The 25,173-nt window shown below is 44.5% G+C and overlaps 1 protein-coding gene across 1 annotated transcript in view; it reads left to right on the plus strand.

Annotated features, from left to right (window-relative positions):
- The window catches only part of LOC149317939 (IgGFc-binding protein-like), an 86,250-nt gene that overhangs the window by 44,987 nt on the left and 16,090 nt on the right, over window positions 1–25,173 (plus strand). The window contains exons 33-47 of the mRNA XM_089513260.1: window positions 649–762; window positions 1,076–1,165; window positions 3,759–3,872; window positions 4,186–4,275; window positions 11,460–11,710; window positions 12,620–12,800; window positions 14,295–14,403; window positions 15,367–15,455; window positions 16,318–16,494; window positions 17,542–17,744; window positions 18,810–18,954; window positions 21,087–21,328; window positions 23,658–23,828; window positions 24,281–24,408; window positions 24,684–24,952. Coding sequence (XP_089369386.1) covers window positions 649–762; window positions 1,076–1,165; window positions 3,759–3,872; window positions 4,186–4,275; window positions 11,460–11,710; window positions 12,620–12,800; window positions 14,295–14,403; window positions 15,367–15,455; window positions 16,318–16,494; window positions 17,542–17,744; window positions 18,810–18,954; window positions 21,087–21,328; window positions 23,658–23,828; window positions 24,281–24,408; window positions 24,684–24,952 — 2,373 coding nt within the window. The remainder of the gene's footprint in view (window positions 1–648; window positions 763–1,075; window positions 1,166–3,758; window positions 3,873–4,185; window positions 4,276–11,459; window positions 11,711–12,619; window positions 12,801–14,294; window positions 14,404–15,366; window positions 15,456–16,317; window positions 16,495–17,541; window positions 17,745–18,809; window positions 18,955–21,086; window positions 21,329–23,657; window positions 23,829–24,280; window positions 24,409–24,683; window positions 24,953–25,173) is intronic.

Here is a 25,173-nt window from a genome sequence, read left to right on the forward strand (position 1 = left end):
CATTTTAACTGCCAGGGCTCCATCCTACAGAATCCTGGGATTTGTAGTTTGGTGAGGCAGAGAATGCTAAAGGCCTTATAAAACTACAAATCCAAGGATTCCATAGGATGGAGCTACAGCACTTGAAGTTGTATCCAACAACATTATTTCTACAGTGTAGATGCACCTGAAGTCACTCTTGGGAATGAGGAATTCCTGTTTTCCCAATCAATCATTTCCCCTGCAATCACAGCTAGCATTCAAGTGCTAATTCCAAGAAAATTTACAGCAGTGCTTCTTAAACTGTCTCATTTGTGGGACTGCCAAGTTTCCCTCCCCCCAATATGCCAGGGATAGGCACCACTTTTGTACCCATTGGCTGAAAAGGTTTCTTTCTTCCATGAAAAGGACCAGCATTCAATGGGCCATGGACCAGAACAGGTCCACAGACAACCACTTTCAGTGTCACGGGGTGAAAATATAAAAGAAAGAGAGACAGACAGAGAGAGAGAGAGCTGGGGACTGAAGGTGAAACTGTCATGCATAATTAACTTATGGAGTGCCCAGGTTCCTTCTCAGGAAAATGCTTTGGGCTACAAGGGGGTGATGAATGAAAATATAAAAAGTCTCAAAGTATTTGCTGATCTTTGCAACTGCTCTGTCCTCCAGGCCCGCATCCCCCAACCGATGGCACCTCTGTGTCTTCTCCAATGCCCCCGGCTTCAACCAGTTCCTTGCCTTCAGAGCCGACATCCTCAGCAGTGGCTGATCCTCCTTTCACAGGTGAATCCCTTTGGTTGTGTGTATATTGAGCTAGCTTACAACTTTGGTTTGGCTGGAGTGGAATCAAAAGGTTGCAGGGTCACATCTATCTTGTTCCACATCCTAGATGCAGAAGATACTTTTAAGCAACCCCCAAATGTGTCAAAAGGTATCTGGCCAGCCCTCCTGTGTTGGCACAGTCCAAAAAAATATTTGGACTTTGGAGGTTTATGCTGTTTAAACATGGAGCTTCTAAGTAAACATGGCAAATAATCTCTCCTAAGTATCTGTTTGGGATATGGACTCTTCTCTCTTATCTTTCTCTCTGTATCAGACCATACCACTACTGGTCAAGGGGCATCTTCAGAGCCACAGTCAACTCCATCCCCTGAAACAGATGATCCCACTGAGCTAGCTACTTCAAGTAAGTATAACAGAGGACTTTATCACATGAGGCTATAAAAGCAAAATTTCAACAGGATAAAATTATCTTTGGCCAGTACTTATTGCATGATATCATGTTTTTTACTAAGATTTTAAATGTTTTGTCTGTGAGCCCCCTTAGGTCCCTGCGGGGAGAAAGGTGGCATATAAAGAAGCAACAAGGCTTTGACCTGTCTCCCTTACTCACCAGCTCTGGCCTAGTACATCATGAGGGGCTTATGACCAGCAGGACTGCAAATGCCATCTGATGTATGAGTAAGATTAGGAAAAATGTACCAATCAGGGACATCAGGTTTTGGACTTAGATTCCTGGTTCGGCTGAATTAACTTCATTTAATTGAATTAATTTGGTTCCATAACTTATAATTCCGTAATGTTATTACCTGCCTCAATCAAAAGGAAGAGGCGGGATATAAATAAATAAATTATTGTTGTTGTTGTTATTATTATTATTACTTCGGTTTGTGCCTGGAGGTTGTTCCTTCATGTAGGTATATCCTTTTTCTATAAAATCCCTTTACTTAGAATAAAGATTTTCTTTAAGGTACTCTGCCTTTCTCTGCATCTCTTTCTTATGTGCCTTGCCTTGGCCCAGTTCTTCCCTAGGTTGGCAAGTGAAATACCAGTAAAATTCCCTAGCATTGTCCTAATGCATTGCTAAGGTGGGATAAAATAATCATTGGGTGGTGGAAGCGAGTTCTTCAGATAAAAGGTGGTCTCAAGGGGTCCCATCCAGCTCAGCAGGAGAGGAGGGGAACCCATAGAGAATCCTCATAGGTTCTTGCTTTCCCTCCGCTATAAAATACTGGTCTTCTTTTGTTGACACTTATGTCTGCATCTGTACTGCAGGATTAATGCAGTTTGACACCACTTTACCTGCTATGGTTTCATCCTTTGGAATTCTACGATATGTTGTATGTTGTGAGCTGTATTAAACTACATTAATTCTATGGCGCAGATGCAAACTATATTATCATTGCTGCACTTATGTTCTCATTGTGCTCTGACCAGGCAGGACAGGTATTTGGATCAATTTTTCAACTAAATTTTCTTGACTTATACATGAGTATATTCAGTAATTAACTTACAGAATGCCTGGCTTCTAGCATGAAAGGAGACAGAGGTCCCAAAGTATCTCCTGATGGCTGTACTGTTCTTTCCTCCAGGTCCACCTTCCAATGACTATACAGTTTTGTCCTCTACCATGCCTCCATTTTCAACCAGTTCATTAACTTCAGAGGTGACATCCACACCTCTAACAACAACCACTCCATTCATAGGTGAGTCATTTTCATTGGCCATGGTGAGGTAGCTCATAGCTTTGACTGGCAGATGAAACCAGAGGATGTCTGGTCTCAAAGTGCTCAACTGAAGGATATATATTTTAAGCACTAAAAAGCCCAACACATTTTGCCATGCATATGCTCTCCAAGGCCTTCTTCAGAGGCTGTTTGAAATTCAACTTTAGCAGTTCAGCAATGCAGACTGACACCACTTCAACTGCCATGGCTCAATGTTATTGAATTCTGACATTCATAATTTTGCGAGATATTTAGCCTTTTCTGGCAGAGAGCTCTGGTAAACCATCAAACTACAAATCTGTGGGATGGAGCTGTGGCAGTTAAAATGGTGTTTAACTGCATTAATTCTGTTGTGCTTCAGCAGCCCCAAAAAATTCTCAAACCACTTAGTGAACAGAGAGAAACTCTTGCAAAAATTACTGGCTCCTTTTTAGCCACTAAATGGTTTGAGAGTGAGACTTTCAGCTCCAGAAACCTCTGAAGTTAAATTTCAAATAGCTGCTGCAAAAGGCCTTGGAGAGGAACACATACTGGCTGAAGTACACTGGGTTTTTGTACTGACAATTCCATCCGTCAATTGAGAATCCTGAGACATTTTCCTAGTTTCTTTTGTGGATTTTATTGGGTGTTCCTACTTTTTGCTTCCATAGCTTTGGCTGGTCAGAGCAGAATCCTAAGAGTTCAGGATCAAATCCATATTGTCCAGCAGCCTGGTTCTCACAAGTGATGGATGTGATAAATAGACTCTGCTTTTAGCATAGAATATCTCCACCAGATTTTCCTCTTCTTCTTTGTCTCCCTCTGTCTCTCAGACTGTGTGACGGCTGGTCAAAATGCTGTTTGTAACCACTTTAACTGCCTGGGCTCAGTCCTACAGAATCCTGGGATTTGTAGTTTGGTGAAGCATAGCACGCTAAAGGCCTTATAAAACTACAAATCCCAGGATTCCAGGGACTGGCACCACTTTTGTACTCGTTGGCTGCAAAGGTTTCTTTCTTCCGTGGAAATGTGCTGCAGACCAGCACTCAATGGGCCATGGGCCAGAACAGGTCCATAGACCACCACTTTCAGTGGCACAGGGTGAACATATAAGAGAGAGAGCTGGGGACTGAAGGTGAAACTGTCATGCGTAATTAACTTATGGAGTGCTCATGTTCCTTCTCAAGAAAATGCTTTGGGCTGCAAGGGGGTGATGAAACTGAAGATATACAAAGTCTCAGATATATAAGATATAAAAAAATTGCTGATCTTTGCAACTGCTCTGTCCCCCAGGCCCGCATCCTCTGACCAATAGCACCTCTGTGTCTTCTCCAATGCCCCCGGCTTCAACCAGTTCCTTGCTTTCAGAGCCGACATCCTCAGCAGTGGCTGATCCTCCTTTCACAGGTGAATCCCTTTGGTTGTGTGTATATTGAGCTAGCTTACAACTTTGGTTTGGCTGGAGTGGAATCAAAAGGTTGCAGGGTCACATCTATCTTGTTCCACATTCTAGATGCAGAAGATACTTTTAAGCAACCCCCAAATGTGTCAAAAGGCATCTGGCCAGCCCTCCTGTGTTGGCACAGTCCAAAAAAATATTTGGACTTTGGAGGTTTATGCTGTTTAAACATGGAGCTTCTAAGTAAACATGGCAAATAATCTCTCCTAAGTATCTGTTTGGGATATGGACTCTTCTCTCTTATCTTTCTCTCTGTATCAGACCATACCACTACTGGTCAAGGGGCATCTTCAGAGCCACAGTCAACTCCATCCCCTGAAACAGATGATCCCACTGAGCTAGCTACTTCAAGTAAGTATAACAGAGGACTTTATCACATGAGGCTATAAAAGCAGAATTTCAACAGGATAAAATTATCTTTGGCCAGTACTTATTGCATGATATCATGTTTTTTACTGAGATTTTAAATGTTTTGTCTGTGAGCCATCTTCGGTCCCTCTGAGGAGAAAGGTGGCATACAAATTAAATTAAACAAACAAATAAATAATAGTGCACCTTTTCATTGACCAGGAAAGCCCATCAATAGGCTCTCAATCTTGCTATTATTACATGACTGCCTTCATGCAATAAGTCCCTTCTGCTACAGTTCTGCTTTTCAGGCAGCCATGAGGCCTGAGTGACAATGATTGCATTCCTCTCCCTCTCTCCTCTGCTGCAATTGTGGCTGCTAACACCTTCCCGAATCTGGCTGCTGTAGGCACATTCACACAGCAGCTGGCTTGGAAAGGCAGTTGGTGGCCACAATTGCACAGAGCTGATGTGTGAATGTATTTATTTATTTGTGAAGTCAAAGACTTTCACGGCCAGTATCCATAGTTTTTTGTGGGTTTTTTGGGCTCTGTGGCCATGTTCTAGAAGAGTTTATTCCTGACGTTTCGCCAGCATCTGGCCTGTCTGCCTTTCTCACCAGTTCTGGCCTGGTAGATCATGAGGGGCTTATGACCAGCAGGACTACAAATCCCATCTGATGTATGAGTAAGATTAGGAAAAATGTACTAGTAAGGGACAAAGGCCTCATTCCCACTTACTGAAAGATCTGAATCTCAATCCGGCTCTGCGCCGCTATGCCAAATCAATTCCAAAAGATCCCTCATCCGCATATGAATGGGGACTTTTTGGAATCACTGTTTTTTGGCACAGACCTTTGTCTCCATTTGTTCGCACCTGCTCCCCGGTCTGGCCTTGGCCCCTCCCCTGGCCTCTACACTCCCTCCCCCTTCCCACCCATGGCCCCTTCCATGCTTGCCGTGGCTCCTTCCCCGGTTGGGTCTGAGGCTGAGAGAATGTGGCTTGCCCAAGGGAGATGGGTGGCTGAGAGGAGGAGGAGGCGCCCTGGAGGGCAGAGATGGCACCCACCACCGGCTCTCCCAGTACCTCCCTCACCTGAATCACCACCTAATGGAGAGGAGGAGGAGGAGGGAGGCAAGGCCGGGTGTGAGGAGCACAGACACCAGGGAATGGAGTGGGAGGGGGGAGGAGGAGGATAGGGAGAGACTGTTTTTTAAAAAAACTAATCGCAAAATCGCTAGAACGACTTAGCAGCTACAGTACTTGTTTCTACAAGTAGCTGCTTTGTCAATCTATCACTTTTGCGATTAGTTTTTTTTTTTTTAAAGGCCCCAAAAGGTGGCACTGGCGGTGTGTGTGACATCTTTGGGGATGGATGACACACCCACCCATGCCATTTGTCCCTCCCCTTTTAAAAAAATTTATTCTGATCTGGTGTTCCCACTGTTAGGAATCGTGTCAGAATCGATTTTTGCCAAAAGAACCACCAAAAATTGGCTACCAAAATACCCCGGTCTTTTGGCATTTGCCCCGTGTTTTTTCCACTGGAATCGATCCAATGAGGATTGGGATCCATTTTCAGTGGGAACTAGGGGCACATACATCGATTCAGGATTCATGACTTTTCTCTGTGGGAACGGCCCCTTAGTTTCCTGGTTTGGCTGAATTAAATTGATTTAACTGAATTAATTTGGTTCCGTAACTTATATTTCGGTTTGTGCCTGGAGGCCAGTTGGTCCTTCATGTAGATATATCCTTTTTCTATAAAATCGCTTTACTTAGAATAAAGGTTTTCTTTAAGGTACTCTGCCTTTCTCTGCATCTCTTTGTTATGTGCCTTGCCTTGGCCCAGTTCGTCCCTAGGTTGGCAAGTGAAATACCAGTAAAATTCCCTAGCATTGTCCTAATGCATTGCTAATGTGGAATAAAATAATCATTGGGTGGTGGAAGCGAGTTCTTTAGATAACAGGGGTCCCGTCCAGCTCAGCAGGAGAGGCGGGGAACCCATAGAGAATCCTCATAGGTTCTTGCTTTTCCTCCGCTATAAAACACTGGTCTTCTTTTGTTGACACTTATGTCTGCATCTGCACTGCAGGATTAATGCAGTTTGACACCACTTTACCTGCCATGGTTCCATCCTTTGAAATCCTAGGATGTGTAGTATGTTGCGAGCTGTATCAAACTACATTAATTCTATGATGCAGATGCAAACCATGTTATCATTGCTGCACTTATGTTCTCAATGTTCTCTGCCCAGGCAGGACAGGTATTTTGGATCAATTTTTCAACTAAATTTTCTATACTTATACATGAGTATATTCAGTAATTAACTTACAGAATGCCTAGGTTGGGGGAAATGCAATGGGTTCTAGCATGAAAGGAGACAAAGATCCCAAAATATCTCCTGATGGCTGTACTGTTCTTTCCTCCAGGTACACCTTCCAATGACTATACAGTTGTAAGTGCTCAACTGAAGGATATATATTTTAAGCACTAAAAAGCCCAACACATTTTGCCATGCATACGCTCAACAAGACCTTCTTCAGAGACTATTTGAAATTCAACCTTAGCAGTGAACAGAGAGAAACTCTCGCAAAAATTTCCTGGCTCCTTTTTAGCCACTAAATGGTTTGAGAGTGAGACTTTCAGCTCCAGAAACCTCTGAAGTTAAATTTCAAATAGGTGCTGCAAAAGGCCTTGGAGAGGAACACATACTGGCTGAAGAACACTGGATTTTTGTACTGACAAAACCATCTGTCAGTTGAGAATCCTGAGACATTTTCTTAGTTTCTTCTGTTAATTTTATTGGGTGTTCTCATTTTTTGCTTCCATAGCTTTGGCTAAGAGTTCAGGATCAAATCCATATTGTCCAGCAGCCTGGTTCTTACAAGTGATGGATGTGATAAATAGACTCTGCTTTTAGCATAGAATTTATCCACTAGATTTTCCTCTTCCTCTTCTTCTCCGTCTCCCTCTGTCTCTCAGGCTGTGTGACGGCTGGTCAAGGAACCTCTTCAGAGCCAAAATCAACTCTTTCCCATGGAACATCTCCTTCTTTAGAAGCAGCTCCTTCCAGTAAGCACAGCATGCTTAATGTGTAATAGGGCTTCCACCCAAAATCATCAGAGGCTTGATGAAGATGGAGTAGAGAGAGGTGCATAATCATTATATGGAATTCTCCACCACATGCTGAGATTATGGCCACTTGCTGATTCAGGGATGTCAGTAGGGGAGTGCGTGGGGGGGGGGGGGGTACAGACCGCACCAGGTGACACCTCAGAGGGGAACAACACCCAGTGCACTGGTGGGAAAGGGCTGCCTTCTGGTATGGAGTGTACTGTCACGCCTTTCCATTGGTAGATTGAAACTCCCAGAAACTAAAGGTTCTGGGATGGATCTGGTCCATCTGCCCAGAGGCAGCAAGGAGACCAGCTGGGACACTGATGGCACACTATAGGGAACTCCTGGAGGCCTCTCCCATCACCTAATGACACCTGGACCCCTTTGGGCATTGTGAAGCATTGTGAACAAGGCAGGTAGACAAGAACAGCCTGGGACATAAACGAAGTCCCTTCGGGTGTTCTGATCCACCAGCCATAAGTGGCAAGGAAACCGGCCTTTCGCTTTCTTCTACAGTGACCTGATGTACCTATGTGGGACCATTGGCTGGAGGGTGTGCCAGACAGCCTAAAAGTGACAGCATGAGTTACCACACTGAGGTGACACCAACCCTAATGATGTTACTGCACTGACACCAGTTGTTCCAGAGTTAAATGGTCAAAATGCCCCCCTTGTTATATGGTCAAAAGATAGTAGTGTGTGCTAGGGACTGGGAAAACAATTGCACATAATTCAATTGCAGAATACCCAGGTTCCTGATGGAAATAAGGATGTGGGGTGCCTGTATTGTTAAGGAGCAAGAGGTCTCAGAGTAGCTATTTAGTGTTTGTACTGTTCCTTTCCCAAGGCTCACCTCCTTTAAATGACCACACAACTGCAACTTATCCAGTGCCCTCGGCACCAACCAGTTCATTGCCTTCAGTAACGACATCCAGGCCTCCAACCACAATCAGGACTCTTCCACCACTCACAGGTGAGATGCTTTGGCTGGACACGTTTCCACTGGCTTACAGCTTTCTCCTGTAATAGGCAGATGCAAAGCTGCAGAGAATAAGAATGTTGTGGTCCCTGTTGAAAGTGATTTTGCACAAGTGTTGTGAAAGTCCTCAGGTGGAGAAGACAGCAATGGCAAGAGTAATCATGTGCCAGGGTCTGTTGAGTGGTCAAGAATGTTCTTCAAGATTGCTGGAAAAATGTACCAATGTGTACAGTGTGCTATATATGTCTCACATAACCCCATGTTAACTAAGTGCAGAATTTTGTTGCAGTTTCCAGCAAAAGCAATTTTATTTTAAACAAATTCGATTCTTTCATTCTTCATTCACTGTATTTATGTACCACTTTCCTACTCTGCACCCCCGAAAAAGAGACTGTAAGACCAGCAAGCCTTCACTCTACTGTGCCTTTCATCTCCAAATGCAGAGGCAATGGGCAAGATCCTACATTAGCATTATGTAATGTAATTATATCATTATGTAATGAAAACATCTCATATAGGAGTGTGCATCAATTATGATAAACACCCTTATGTTGAATTGCAACATTGCCCACTGAATGTGCAACTGAGTGAACACCTGGATGAATAAAAAATGCACAGCTGAAGGTGTACTATCACCAATTTCAGCAGAGACAAAGTGGTAAACATTGGCTAAGAATGTGCTGCTCCATACACACTTGTAATTTTAACGTTGCTGTGATCCCGCTTCGATCCATTGGGAGAGGCGGGAAGATAGAAATAGAAATTATTATTATTATTATTATTATTATTATTATTATTATTATTATTATTGCTTCTGTGACCTTAAAGTGAATATGGATGTTCAACATCAGACAAAAATGTCCAACCACTTTCATAGGGAAACTCATGCCTGATATTATGCCTGATTAATAATAATAATAATAATAATAATAATAATAATAATACAGTTTATTTATACCTCTCACCTCTCCCACGGATTGAGGCAGGATTGCAACCTTTAAAGACACTTAGTACAATTTACAATCAATACAACAATAAAATACTAACACTGAATTTACCAAGAATTCCTATTAGTTCTCTAAAAATTACAATTCATCCATTAACCAACAATCAGAGTCAAGGAAGAGCAGTCGTCATAACCTTTTTATATGGAATTCAGTGGATAAGCCCGCCAGAAGAGATCCATTTTGAGTGCCTTCTTAAAGGCCTCTAAGGTATGAGACAGATCTCTTCCGGTAGGTCATTCCATAATCTTGGGGCCGCGGCAGTGAATGCCTTATGTGAAGTTGTCATTAACCTGGTATCATAATATTCTGGTAAGAACTTCCCAGATGTTCTAAGAGTGTGGAGCAGATTATGTAGGGAGAAGCGCTCCTGCAAGTAACTGGGGCCCGAGCCATGTAGGGCTTTTGAAGGTAATAGCCAACACCTTGTATTGCACCCGGAAGCTAATTGGCAGCCAGTGAAGAGATTTCAGTATTGGTGTTACATGGTCAAACCTAGATGTTCCAGTGACCAATCTGGCTGCTGCATTTTGAACCAATTGAAGCTTCTGAATTTGGTACATGGGTAGCCCCAAGTAGAGCGCATTGCAGAAATCTAACCGAGAGATTACCAGTGCAAGTACTACTGCTTCAAAGTCCTTTCGGTCCAGGTAGGGACGCAGTTGGCATATCAACCGAAGCTGATACCAAGCACTCCTGGCTGTCGCATCTATTTGGGATGTCAATTGTAAGGATGGATCCAGGAGTATTCCCAAACTGCGAACCTCGTCCTTTAGGGGAAGTGTGACCCGATCCAGGACTGGGTGACAGAACTCCATCCCTGGACTTGGGGTACCTATCACGAGTACCTCCATTTTCTCTAGATTCAGTCTGAGTTTGTTTTCCCTCATTACCGACTCAAGACAGGCATCCAGAGAAGAGAGGCCATCCTTAGTCACTGCAGCAGTTGGAGACATAGAGAAATAGATTTGGGTGTCATCAGCGTACTGATGACACCATGCCCCACATGTCTCCGGATGATCTTTCCCAGTGGTTTCATGTAAATGTTAAACAGCATGGGGGACAAAATGGCACCCTGAGGGACACCAGATGTCAGCTCTCTCTTGGAAGAACAGCTGTCCCCCAGCATCACCATCTGGAATCTGCCCGAGAGGTAGGAATGGAACCATTGGAACGCAATACCTAACTCCCTCAGGCATTCCAGAAGGATACTATGGTCTATGGTATCGAATGCCACTGAGATGTCCAAGAGCACCAGCAGGATCACACTTCCCCTGTCATGTAAGAGACTTACATGATTCTGGCAAGTATGTATTGGGGTCAAGTTGTAGAATGAAATATCCAGAAGATCAGATTAGAACATGCTGAGTCACTAATCTATGCCAAGTTTAAGTGGTCCCATGGTATTACAGGTTGAGTCTCCCTTATCTAAAATGCTTAGGACCAGAGATGCTTTGCATTTTGGATTTTTAATTTATTTTTGAATCTCTTCATTTGCATATATATATAGAGAGAGAGAGACTCAATTCTGAACATGAAATTCATTTATGTTTCATGTATACCTTATACACATAGCCTGAAGATAATTTTATACATTATTTTAAATAATTTTGTCTATGAAACTTTGTGTACATTGGACCATCAGAAAGCAAAGGTATCATTATGAAAAAAGTTTTGGTTTTTTGGAATATTTCAGATTTCAAAATTCTGGATAAGGGAGAGTCAAGCTGTACCAAAAATGTGAATTATCTGAACATTTCAAATGGAGTTATATTTTTGTTTTGGCAGTTAGTAAAAACTTCATGAGTATAAAAGATTTCAAACATGATGATATATTTGATATAAACTGTAGTGAGTGTGTGCCTTTCCAGTGGTTCTAACCTTTATCTTCCTTAGCTTATGTATAAATCCAGGGACTGAATGGCTAAACCTGGTGGAAGGGCCCTTTTCATGTCTTTGGTTTCTGATTTCTGTTTTCCTTGAGCATCAGGCTCTATGCACTTTCTTGGCAGCTTTGGTGGCAACTCCATTTATGCCCGTGGACTGTCCTTATTGCTCATGCCTTCTTCTTCTGCCCTTTGCAGGTCGTACCACCTGCAGTGCCTCAGGGGACCCTCATTACACCACATTCGATGGCCGGGTCCACCATTTCATGGGCAACTGCACCTACACCCTGTCTCAGGTCTGCACCAACTCCAGCAGCGTGCCAGGCACTTTCCATGTTTCCACCACCAACGAGCACCGGGGTTCCAATACAGCCGTGTCTTATGTCAAATCAGTTCATGTGGAGGTCTATGGCGAGCGGATTTCTCTGCTGAAGAACTGGAATGTTGAGGTAAGGAAACCGATGTCTATCCTGGCTTCATAGTGATTCTAAAAGATGTACAGCCCTGAAGGTTTGCAGGCAGGGCTGTCTAGTCTACTGCCTATGTAACAATCGCCAGCTAAAAAATGTCCACGAGAGCAACACCTTTATTGGATCACCTAACCCATCTTTAAAAACCTCTAGTAAAGGAGAGTCTAACATCATCTGAGGGCACCCTGTCTTTAGCTCCGATCATCAGGAAGGTTTTTCTAATGCTAAGTCAGAATTTCCTTCCAACTGAGAACCTTCTATCCTTCACAACCTGTCCTTGGCAATCACAGGTTCTCCATGGCGGTGAAAAAAATCCTTACTGCATCCTAGGCAGATGTTTTTTAGCTCCTTGGAGCATGGAGTTCCACGGGTGCAAAACCAAGGGTGTAACCATAGGGAAGGGCAAATGAGGACTTTGCTCTCCAACTAAAAATTCTGAGCCCTAATGAAATTTTTTTTTGGTCCTGAAATTTCTAGCACTGCAGAAAATGAGGCAAAAAAATAATCTCAATCTTGAAACCCTGCTAATTATTGTATTCACTTTGCCTTTTGCCATTTACTTTGGATGCCTAAACTCTACTTCTAAATGTTCAACTGAAGCCTTAAGTTACTGCCATGCTAGAAAACTGCAGGCCAAGGGGAAATTTCATTGGGGTGGGCAGCATTTTTATTCAGGGCCATTGCTGTCATCCATGGACAAAATGGATCTTTGGGGCCAATGGCTCAGTCTGAGGGCCTGTTCCTAGCCATAGTGGGCAAAAGGAGGGGGCAACCAAGTGGGGGGGGGGGTGTTCTGATAAATCATGGCAGTGGGATGTGGGTCGGAGCTGGGCTCTCCAAGGACCAACACAAGGCCTGAGTTGTCTTGTGTTGTTGTGGTATTTGTAGGTCAATAACAGGAGAAGAAACCTGCCCATTTTCATCAGTAACAACAAGATTGTGGTGCAGAGAAGTGGTAGCTACGTCTTCTTGGAAACAGACTTCAGCCTGGGTGTCAGGTTTGATGGAAACCATTATGTGGAGGTCTCTGTGCCACCGTCGTACAAAAGCCAGCTCTGCGGACTATGTGGTGAGTCTTGGATGTTCACCCAAAAACTGTGGGCTAGGAAGGGGGGCAACACACTTAGGAGCCCCCTTACCTTTTGTTCCCACCTTGCCACCTATTCCATGAATTATAGAATTACACAAAAACGGAGGAGATCCGTCTTATTACCACCTTAGATGCCTTTAAGAAGGCACTAAAGACGGATCTCTTCCAGCGGGCTTACCCACACGATCTTATATAGGAGATTATTAAAATGAAATGCTCCACTTTGGATTATGATTGTATGATTATTGGATTATTGATGATGGCCTAGCTATTTTATTGTACTAATGTTAGTATTTTATTGACTGTATTTTTATACTATATTGTATTATTTTATTGATGTAATCCTGCCACAATCCACAGGGAGAGGCTAGAAATATAAATAAAAATTATTATTATTATTATTATTATTATTATTATTACTATATCCAAGTGTAGCCATTTTGCAAAGCACAATAGCATCCCAGATCCACAAAACAGTATGATTTTTAACACTTTTGCCTGATGAAGAAGCCAGTGGAGCTTCAAAAGCTTGCATCATGTATTTTTTGTGCATGTTACATTCTCCATTTTGAACATGGATTGAACAGTTCTAGGACTGATATTTTAGACAAATAAAATAGGAAGAGCTGGACTCCTGCTGGAGAGAGAGAGAAAGTTGAATGGTGAGTCAGTACATAGGAAAATCCCATGGATGCAATGACTCTACTAGCAAGAGAATTTATGCCAGAGAGTGTAAGGTGAAGAGCAGAAGCCTATATTCCTAATCATCCTGACTTTTCCCCTGCCCCATCGCTCTTTCCCCAGTTTGCTGTATGGAAAAAAGAGGGTGAATTTGGGGAGAGAACAAGGGCTGCTGCCGCACTGCAGAAATAATGCAGTTTGTAACAACCTTATAGCTCAATGCTATAGAATTCTGGGTTTTGTAGTTTGGTGGGGCACCAGAGCTCTCTGACAGGGAAGGCTAAATAGCTCACAAAACTACAGATCCCAGTATCCCATAGTATGGAGCCATGGCAGTTAAGGTGGTGCCAAGCTGCATTATTTCTCTAATGTAGATGCACCAAGGAGAAACCATGAGCAGACAAACCGGTAGTGTGCTAGCAGAACTGAGTTCCTCTGGCATTTAACAATTCCACTTCAACATTAGGAAGAAGTTCCTGACAGTAAGAGCTGTTTGACAATGGAAGACACTGCTGCCTTGAAATGTGGTAGAGTCTCCATCTTTGGAGGTTTTTAAACACATGCTGGATGGCCATCTGTCAGGGTTGTTTTGATACAGTGTTCCTGCATGGCAGGGGATTGGACTGAATGGCCTTAATGGTTTCTTCCAACTCTATGATTCTGTGTGACTAGCACGGGGCAGTAACTGCTCATTAACACCTTCACCAGCCCCAGTTAATTGTATTTTATAAAGCAGAGCCTGACCCTGGCCAGGAACCTTACAACTTTTCTTCTGATTCTTGCCCCACAAAGGTAATTACAATGGCAATCCACAAGATGACAACCTAAAGCCAGACGGACAACCTGCAGGCAGTTCCAACCTCCTGGGAGACAGCTGGCTGGTTCCAGGAAACCTCACTGGGTAGGTGGTGCTATGGATGTTCTCCGCCTCAGGCCCGTTCCTGGAAGAGGATGCCACTGGGGTTAGGGTTGCTGTCCACACTGGACAAGACCTGGACCCCCTGAGAGGACACAGTGTAGATTCTCCCCTATCCCCATCCCCACCCTGAGGTGGGAGCCAAGAGTCAGTGGCATCACTAGCAGGATGCAGGGTGTGTGGACCACACTAGGTGTCACTCTAAGGAGGGTGACACCACTTCTCAAACACCTGCTTTTTGGGCAGAAATGGACTGTGGCACTCTCCTGTGTCCTTTAAAACGTTGAAGAGATGGTGTGAGTGGGGTCAGGAGAAAGGAGAGGCCCCAAGTTTCTTTTTAAAATTAATTTTAAAAATTTAATTTAAAAAATTAAAAATCAATTAAAATATTCTTTTAAACTTTTTCTTTAAAAAGATCACATTTTACCAAATTTTCACTTTAACCACATGAAACTATATATATAGAAATACATTTAGGCTGTGCATATGATATTGTAATTTAAAGTTATAATTTTAATTTTGCAAGTTGTTTATGTCACAACTATTGTGACCACGGAGTGTGGTGGGCTCTCTTTCTTTAAACAGAGGCTGAATGGCCATCTGTCTGGGATGCTTTGATTGTGATTTCCTGCATGGCAGGGGGTTGGACTGGATGGCCCTTGTGATCTCTTCCAACTCTATGATTTTATGATTCTATTATCATTACACTCAGTGATACTTAGGAATTATGATTTATTGGTAATATTAGTACGAAAAAATTTACTAAGGATTCTCTATGGTTTGGTATGGGAGAAGGTCAGTGGAGAAGGTGAGGTGACACCATGAGTTACCGTTCCAGGTGACACCAACCCTAGTGATGCCACTGGCAAGAGTCAGCATCAAACGGTACCTGATAAGCACTGGATGAAGCTGCTGCAAAGTCATTGCTTTCTTCCTTACATTGTGCAGATGTTCCAACCCCTCACCTCTTTGCAAACCAGAGCTGGAGGATGAAATCCGGAAAGATTCTGCTTGTACAATGATCACAGATCCAGCAGGTAGATATTCTGAGCCCCAGAAGTTGTGCTTCCCAGGGAATTGCCTCTCTACTTCCAGAAATGATGAAGGAATGGAAACTGTCAATTGGATAGAAATGGGAATGGCTACAGAGCTGGGCTTGGTCACTGAATGCTCCAGAACTGTGTGAACTTTGGAAAGATCCATTAGCCTGTAACATTCACACTCAGCCCTCCTGGTGGCAGAGCTATTCAGGGATCAGAGAATCAATGCCTCTTAGTGCATCAGCTTGTGGATGCAATTGTTAGCATTCCCTTCCTCCTCATTTGAAAAGATCCAGGTCACAGGTCTGGGGGTGCCCTCAATCTGAGAGACTCTTGCTGTGGAGACTGAGGTTGGGTCCTCAGTCCTTATAGCCACCTGCCAAACAAAAAAAACAAGGAACTTGCTGGCTTTCCCGAGATGAGCCCACCCAACAAAGGATGCCATCTGTCTGGCTTCCTGTGGCTGTCACAACAGCAAAACTTGCTGCCAAAGCCAGATGAAGGTGGATGGCCCTGGAGCACATCCCAAAAGAGAGTCCCCCTTTGGGCTCATGTTAGAGCTATAACAGAAACATTGAGAGAGTCAGGATGTGAAGAAGCAACACCTTCCTCCCCTTCAGTGTGGGATCCCCAGCCAAGGAGGGATCTGGACCTGTTGTCATGGGTTGTGTTGTACTGTATTGACATTTTAGACTCTCCATATTTGGAGACCTTTAAACTGAGTTTGGATGAGCATCTTTCAGAAATGCCTTGGTCGTGTATTTCTGCATGGCAGGAGGTTGGATTAGATGACCCTTGGGGTTACCTTCCATCTCTAAGATTCTGGAATTCTAAGATCTTCTTTCCCCCTTTTGCACAGGCATCTTCAAGGATTGCCATCCCATTATAGACCCAGCAAATTTCTTTGAGAACTGTGTTCTGGACAGCTGCTTCACCAATGGGCAACAAACCTCCCTCTGCAATGGACTGCAGGCTTATGCGGAGGCATGCTCCAACGCGGGACTGTGTTTGGAATGGAGGAACGCCACCTTGTGCCGTGAGTCGTGCCACTCAGCTGCTTCCATGGTACTAGGCATTTACTAGGCAGAAAGAGGCACACTGACAAAGCTAGGACTGAGGAAGAGAAGCCTTGGTATTGCTAGATTAAGTCTTGGACAAGTTCTGTTTTTAGACTGTAGGTCCAGAATCCCACAGCCAAGAGAGCTGTGCTCCATTTTGCAGTATTATGGGATTCCTCCCAAAGGAAATATTCTTTGAACAAGGATCTGGCAGGAGACATCATGGGTGGGCAGGCAGAAAGCAAAGAGGCTGCAGCTGGGATCCAGTTGATGTCTTATACTTGTGTAAGTTGCCATACAGAAGCGGCAGGGCATTTTTGTCAAGTACAGAATATCTACATTCAGTTCTAGGTTGCAGAGGTAGAGCTGGTGTTGTTCTGCCTGCACGTGCACATTGAGCATTGGGCATGCATGAACATTACGTGCTGGTTGGGCATTCGGTTGCACTTTTGATGCAGTACAAGCCACTGTGTAAGAGGTGTATCACAGTCACTATGTAACTATGGGTGCATCTACACTGTAGAAATAATGAGGTTTAACATCACTTGAAGTGCTGTAACTCCATCCTATGGAAATCCTGGGATTCGTAGTTTTGCAAGGTTTTAGCCTTGTCTGCCCAAGCATGCTGGGGCCTCACCAAACTGCAGATCCCAGGATTCTGTAGGATGGATGGATGCAGTTAAAGTGGTGTCAAACTCAGGGTGACCAGACATGTCTTACATTTCAACCTTCTGTCCAGGAGGAATTGCAAAACGTTGTCCATGCAGAGCATGACTAAGAGGCATGAATTCATATTTATATTAGTGTTTTGAGTGTTTATTTGGTCATGCCTTACATTTTACAGTGCCTTATCCTCCTTTATGGTTAGGACATCTGGTCACCCTGGTCAAACTGCATTATTCTACAGTGTAAATGCACCCTGTAAGCACAATGTAGGATCTTGCTCAGAATGGTGTTCTCTGGCCAAGAGGCTCCTGGAGAAGGCTTATTGAGTGACTTTCCCCCTCCTGTTTCCTTCCTCCCAGCCATCTCCTGCCCTGCAGGGAGCCACTATGAAAGCTGTGGGCACCGTTGCACCTCCAGTTGTGTCACCCCCTCAGTGCTCAGCTCCTGCAGCTCCTTGCCTGTGGGGGGCTGCTTCTGTGATGAAGGATTTGTCCTGAGTGGAGACAGATGCGTCCTGGAGAGCAGCTGCGGCTGCATCACCCGTCAGGGACAGTACTACCAGGCAGGTTCTTCGCTTGGTCAATTGGGGTTGACAGATGAGATGGGTGTAAAGAATGTCCACAAGTTTCTTTTCTTTCACAGGAAAGGGCATCTCCTGACACAGTGAGACACCCCATGGAGAAAAAGCTCAGCCTTCATGTTTCATAAACCAATGGTTTTGCCGGGGGGGGGGGGGGGCACCTGTTTTGGCATCAAAAATGGCCTTTGTACCCCAAAGTCAGCTTATGTGCAAAAAAAGTACAGTGGATCCTTGGTATCCACTGGGGTTTGGTTCCAGGACAACCCCCTTCCCCCATGGATACCAAAACCTGTGGATGCTAAAGTCTCATTGTATACAGTGGTCTAGTAAATTGGTGCCCCTTATATAAAATGGTGAGAGCACTGGACTAGGACTCTAGAGACCACAGTTCAAATCTAGCTCAACCACTGGAACTCACTGGGTGATCTTGAGCAAGTCACACTCTCTCAGCCTCAGATAATGGCAATGGTACACACACACCCAAACAAATCTTGCTAAGAAAACTCAATGATAGAGTTGCCTTAGGGTTGCCATAAGTCAGAAATGACTGAAAGGCACACAACAACAGTACAGTAGAGTCTCGATTATCCGACGTAAACTGGCGGTCCCATAGGTTGGATAGCCGAAAATGTCGGATAATCCGGAAGGTCATAAGAAAAGCCTTGAATCACTATGAAAAGCTTAGCAATCACTATGAAAAGCCTCCGCGCTTGCCTGGTGGTGTTGGCTGCTGCTCGCTCGCTGCGCTTGGAGCCCTTTCCAGCTGGGGGCGTGGCAAGGGCTCCAAGCCACGCCCACTGACCTATCCGACGTCGGATAATCCGGAATGTCAGATTACTGAGTCGGATAATCGAGACTCTGCTGTATAAGATGGCAAAATCATTGGGATTTTGGGAGCCTGGAGGGGCCGAAGTCTGCAAAAACAGCCACATTTTGCTTCCCTATGATCTGAGGTTCCAAGGAGGGTGAAGTGAGAGAGGAAGAAGCTCCAACCTCCTCAGATATCTCCCCACATGTGACAGTTCTCCCCTCTTCTTTCTGTGGCAGCTGGGTGAAAGCTGGTTCTCCAATGAGATGTGCAGTGAGCGTTGCACCTGCGAGCATGGTGGCACCATTGAGTGCACGCCGTGGGAATGTGGCGTGCTGGAGAAATGCAGTGTCCAAGATGGCATGCTTGGCTGCCACACCAGCAGTGAGTTTGGGGCTGGAAGGTTGGGAGGGGCAGGTGATCTCCTGAAATGAGGAGGATGGAAAGGCAGAAGGAATGACAGCGGAACTGTGCAATCCTGGCCTTTAAAGGAGAGAAAAAGATGGGAGCCCAATGCTCCATACAAAAGCATATAAAACTTGCATTGTAGGCTTGAAAAGATTCCATTGGACAGGGTGAAGCTCCTGCCCAACAAGTGGAAGAAAGAGGTCCCCAGTGTGAATTCATGGAGCTGGTGGGTGACATTCAAATCCCTAAATGGCCTGGGACCAGTACTGTCATTAGCGTTTGTGCCACTCCAGTGTGGTTTCTCATGCTGTCACCCTCAGGCTCAGAGCCACCAGGTCAAGGGTCCCCTAGGAGTAGATTGGGTCACTATGGAAGAGAAAGGCTCTGAACTACTTGTTGCCAGTGGCTGGTAAACCATGGCATCCGAAGAGACTGCCCATGTCCCTTGATGTTCTGGTCTACTGGCCTTGTTTGCAAGTCCTGAAGTGGCCCAGGCATCATTCAGCAATGGGAGAGGCACCCAGGAATTTGCCATGGCATGCCAACAGTGTCCTGGCTGGCCTCTTTGCCACCTACATGCAGGTGGACCAGGACTTTTCCAGGACCATCAGTCTTTGGGAGTCCACATCAGAGAGCAGACATCCCCATCTGAGGTGTCACCTGGTGCAGTCCATACCCCCCCACAACCCCTAGTGATTCCCCTGCCTGGAGGAATCCCTGCCTCCAGATCTGAAGAGGGGCCTCTCCCTATATTGGTTTGCCTGAATACTGAGATCTGCCAGAGGAGCCTTCCTCTGTGTCCCATAAGTGCAGGCAGTACACCATGGAGTTATATGGATGCAGGGCCTTCTCTGCTGTGGCACCCCACTCCCCATTTATGGAATATCCTCCCCTTAGAGGCCTGATTGGCACCAATGCTAGCTTCTCTGTGGCATTAAAAATGATTTTTATTGGACTCTTTGGGGACAAATTTAATAAATAATAATAAATAAAACTTTTATTTATATCCCGCTTTTTATGAAAACAACATTTAAAATGATACAAACAAATTTACCTTTGAGCGTGTTTTTAAAAAACATTTTTTATTCTTTTCAAGCTGTTTTAATTTATTGAGTTGTTTAGTATGTTTTATCCTATTTAAATTATTCATTGAATTTAATCTGGAATTGCTTCTGGCATGGGGTGTGGGTGTGAGCGTGGGTGTGGGTGTGTATTATGTATATTATCTGCCCTGGGATCTCAGGATAAAAGGGCAGGATAAAAATATTTCATTACCATAGTAACAGCTAATAGGCAGCTGAATTACATCTTTGTCCTGTCTAGGACCTCCATCTTTGACTTCTCTCCCTCTCTAGCTGCTCAAGGATTCATTCCTGTTTTACCTGAAGAAGAATCTGGGGCTGCATCTGCACTGCAGAAACCACTTTAACCACCTTGGCTCAATGTATTGGAACCCTGGGATTTGGAGTTTGTTGTGGTATCAGAGCTCTCTGACAGGGAAGGCTAAATGTCTCGCAAAACTAAAATTTCCATGATTCCATAGCATTGAGCCATGGCAGTGGTACCAACCTGGATTATTTCTGCAGTGTGAGTGCAGCCCTGATGTTCCCCGGTGTTTTCCCATCCAAATCCTGCTCCAGACTGACCTTGCTTAGCTTCCTAAACTGGACACACCAGTTAGGCTTAGGTGGGGTCCTATTGTCACAAAGCCAGGCAGGCAGCCAGAAGCTTGGACACCCATCCCAGCAAGTATTGCCAGCTCTGACTGGCATCCTTCACCTTCAAAGGATTCCTGGCAGACCTGAAGATCATGGTTACTCCTTCCTGGTGGTCTCTCAGCCAAGTGATAGCTATCTCCCAGCCATCCTAACCTCTGAGTTAGACAAGATTGGGTGACACCGTGACTTCAGCTGTGGTGCTGAGATACTTTCAGGTATGGTAGGGGAACAGGACCAGAGCACTCAACTTTTCTCAGTCCTGGTGATTCTGGATGGCCCTGAGTGCCCTAGTTGCTCTTGGTGTCAGTCTCGTGCCTTTAAAATGGGGACAGAGCTGCTCTGAGCGTCCTCCTTTGAGCTCACAAAGATCTCCATGGCCTCCCTCCCCAGGTCGCGCATCCTGCCACGTGGTGGGTGATCCACATTACTACACCTTTGACAAAGTGATGCACACCTTCATGGGCACCTGCACCTACACCCTTGTCACCGTCTGCAGCAACAGCAGCATCACCCCTGTCACCATCAGTGGTAGGAATGAAGACCGAGGTCAGCGAGGAGCCACCTATCTTCGAGAGGTTTACGTCGACGTGTATGGCACCCGGGTCACCCTCCAAAAAAACAAGAGGATCCTGGTATGGAAGAGCAGCTGGCGGTTGTATTTGTGCCAATATGCTTGTAACTTGTGCTGCATCTGTACTTCAGAATTAATGCAGTTCGACACCTCTTTAACTGCTGTAGTTCAATGCTATGGGATTCTGGGATTTGAGATTTTGTGAGATATTTAATCTTCTCTGTCAGAATTGAAAGACATAGCTGTGTTAGTCTAGAAAATCAGTGTGCAGCACCTTTGATACTAACTGAAAGATGGAACTTGGTAGCATGAGCTTTTGTAAACTCAAGTGTACGAAAGCTCATGATACCAATTTCACTCCACTCCATGTATCTGACGAAGCAGACTTCTTCAAATATGTTTGGTCTCTGTCAGAGAACTCTGGTGCCCCACCAACTACGATTCCATAGGATGGAGCCATGGCAGTTAAAGCAATTTCAAACTGAATTAATTCTGCAGTGCAGATGCAGCCTAGGTATCTGTGTATCTGTGTAGCCAAGCCAGTCCCAAGACCGTGACTCCTGCTATCTTCTTGGTGTCCTGCGTGAGTTCCCCCATGGAAGGAAGCTTTGAATGATCTCTCCAAGGTGCTGAACCCACAAGGAGGCAAGTGTTAGTACCTGGATAGCTCCTTTAAAGTTCAGACTAAACCCTGGAACAGATTCAGCACCCATTTGACTGGAAAGCCATCAAACACTAGTGATCAGATGTGTGGAACAATGCTGGGATATTATAATTCCTAAAAAAAGCTGCTGAAATGAAGTCTTCCTCTATCCCAGTCTAGAAAAGTGCAGTTCAACTGAGCTTTTCACAATGGGAACCACCCCATGTTTGCTTGGGAACCAGTTTTAATTGATGCTTCCATTTTATGACACCTCTCACTCTTTAACTGAGATGCTACACTGCACAGCTTAAATATCCATTCATGGAGGTATACAGTGGACCCTTGTTATACGCTAGGGTTTGGTTCCAAGATTCCCTGTGTATAACAAAATCCATGTATACTCAAGTCTCATTAAATATAATGACATAGCAAAATGGTGTCCCTCATAAAAAAAAAATGCAAAATTAAGGTTTGCTATTTGAAATTTATACTTTTTTGAACATTTTCAAACTGTGTATGCTTGAATCCATGCATAAAAAATCCGTGTATAAGAAGGGCGGACTGTACATTAATTTTGCTATGTGATCCTTGCATTGAATGGCAACATGGCATAAGAGAACCAGAACACCAGATGGGTAATGAAATGGGCAAGTAAATGCAGGTGTGCATCCATGCATAATGAACGTCCCCTTGCAATCCTCATCAATGCATAATGCGCAGTGTGGATTTTAGTGTACAGTACATGTATTTGCTTGTCTGTCCGTTTATTCAGTTTATACCTGGCCTTTCTCCTACCAGGGTAATCAAGACGGCTTATGAAACTTAAAATACATATAGGCTAAAATATTACAGTGGACCCTAGATATCCTCTAGGGTTTGGTTCCAGGACCCCCTGTGGATAACAACATCCGTGGATGTTCAAGTCCCATTAAATACAATGGCATAGTAAAATGGTGTTTCTTGTTTAAAATAGCAAAATCAAGGTTTGCTTTTTGGAATTTATATCTTTTTATAATATTTTCAAGCCATGGATAGTTGAATCCATGGATGAATAGTCCATAGATATGGAGGGCCTACTGTACATTACAATTTTAAAAAACAAACAGCGATACAGTCTGAGTCTCTCTTATCCCAAATTCCAAAATCCCCCAAATCCAAAATTGTCCACATGGGTAGGTGAGATAGTGACACCTTTGCTTTCTGTTGGTTCAGTGTGCACAAGCATTATTTCATGCATAAATTTATTTAAAATATTGTGTATAAAATTACCTTCAGTCTCTTGTGTATAAGGTATATATGAAGCACAAATGAATCTCATGTTTAGAATTGGGTCCTATCTCCAAGGTGCAAAAAATATTCCAAAATCCAAAAAAAAGAAAACCACCCAGAATCTAAAACACTTCTGGTCCTAAGCATTTTGGATAAGGAGACTCAACCTGTACTATAAAAATAGTTAAAACAGTTTAAATATAATTTAAAACACAATATATGTAAAACACATGCATTCACAATTCCACCTTGCAGACTTTGAACTGAATGTGGCCATTCCTCATCAGACAAAAATGTCCCACCACTTCTATAGGGGAATGCACTTCATACATAAGACACCCCACAGGATCCCTGTGTGTGTGTGTGTGTGTGTGTGTGTGTGTGTGATGGCTGTAAGCGTGAACATGTGCAGAAGGGTGAATCCTGCCTAGAAAAGTGCCCCTTTCCACCCCTGACTGATATCTCTTGTTCCCCCCAGTTCAACAATGAGAGAACCTATGTGCCTACAGAGAGGCGCTCTCAGGGTAACAGCGTGACTGTGGGCAATGTGGGCATTTACTTGGTGGTGGAGACCAACTTCGGGCTGGTAGTGAAATATGATGGGAACCAGCATTTGGAGATCAGCCTGCCAGGCACCTACTTCTCCCAGGTGAGTCTGTGGGCAGCTAGCATTGACCTACGTCAATACAAGTATAGTGTCTAGATCAAGGGAAGTTATAGCACTACTCTATTCTAATATATGATCTGATTTTTATTGACATATTAAAATCTAGACAATACTACATTCCAACAAACATATCAAGACATTGTTTCTTGTGATATGTTTTTTAGAAAGTAGTATTGTCTAGATTTTAATGTCAATAATAACAGCAACAACAATAAAATAAAGTTCAGACTAGAGCCCAGAGTAGGTTTTCTGCCCCACGTGAGAGCCACCCTGGCTGCCATGTGGATACAGAAGGCAAGAAAAGGATTCCATCACAGAAGACAACCCCTAGGGATATAGCCATGGCATGGAGGAATTTGGGGGGAATTCCATAGATAATCCATGTTCCTTCAGCATGTGGGAACCATTCTAATGCCCACTGTCTTGGCTTACAGGTCTGTGGCCTTTGTGGGAACTACAATGGCTTGCAAGAAGATGAGCTACTGATGCCTAATGGAGACCAAGCCAAAAATGTCACCCAGTTTGGAAACAGCTGGAAGGTGGATGGCGACAGCGATGCCAGGTAAAGGCCGTGCCCCATGGCTCTCACAGGCATACTGGGCTGCATGTCCTCTCTCCTCCCTCCTAAATTTGAAGGGGATACCCCCACCCCACCTCACTGATCAAAGGTGCTAAACAATCTCCTTGGCCCTCCTGCTCAGCAGAGGAGCATCCGCTCCTGGTCTTTGTAGGCTATCAGGATCCTAGAGTTGGAAGGCACTCCCAAGGGCCAGGCTAATCCAACCTCCTGCCAGTGGAGGAAATCCACAGCTAAGTATTCCTGACATCCTGTTGCAGCTGCTTGCCAGACACACGACAGGATCTGGACCCTCCCTGCACTGCCCAGGTGAGACCATTTGTAGAGGAGCAATGCCACGTCCTGCAGTCCAGCCCCTTCACCCCATGCCACCGCCTGGTTCGGCCAGAGCTCTTCATTCAGACCTGTGTGTACGACATGTGCAAATATGATGGGATGCTCTCCACCCTGTGCTCCATTGTACAAGCCTATGCAGATGCCTGCAAGGCTGAAGGAGTTGTCATCAAGTGGAGGAACAGCACCTTCTGCCGTGAGTATTCATGGCAGGTGGGATGGGTGGGAAGGGAAGAGGGCTGGCGAGAGGTAAAGGGAAGGGAAATAGGGAACCGGGAAGGAAGAGGTACAGTAGGAAAGCCCTGGAGTTGCTTGAGCGGGGTCCCTGCTGACTGCTGAGCCAGGAAGCTGCAAGAGGGAGTTGACCTGGGAAGGCAGTGCAGTGATGATGCACTCCCTGGGACCATGCTTTACAAG

The sequence above is a fragment of the Sceloporus occidentalis genome, unplaced genomic scaffold, assembly GCF_023333645.1.
Source record: "Sceloporus occidentalis isolate IW3139 unplaced genomic scaffold, rSceOcc1.0.p SCAF_2, whole genome shotgun sequence".
In the NCBI taxonomy this organism is placed as follows: Eukaryota; Metazoa; Chordata; class Lepidosauria; order Squamata; family Phrynosomatidae; genus Sceloporus; species Sceloporus occidentalis.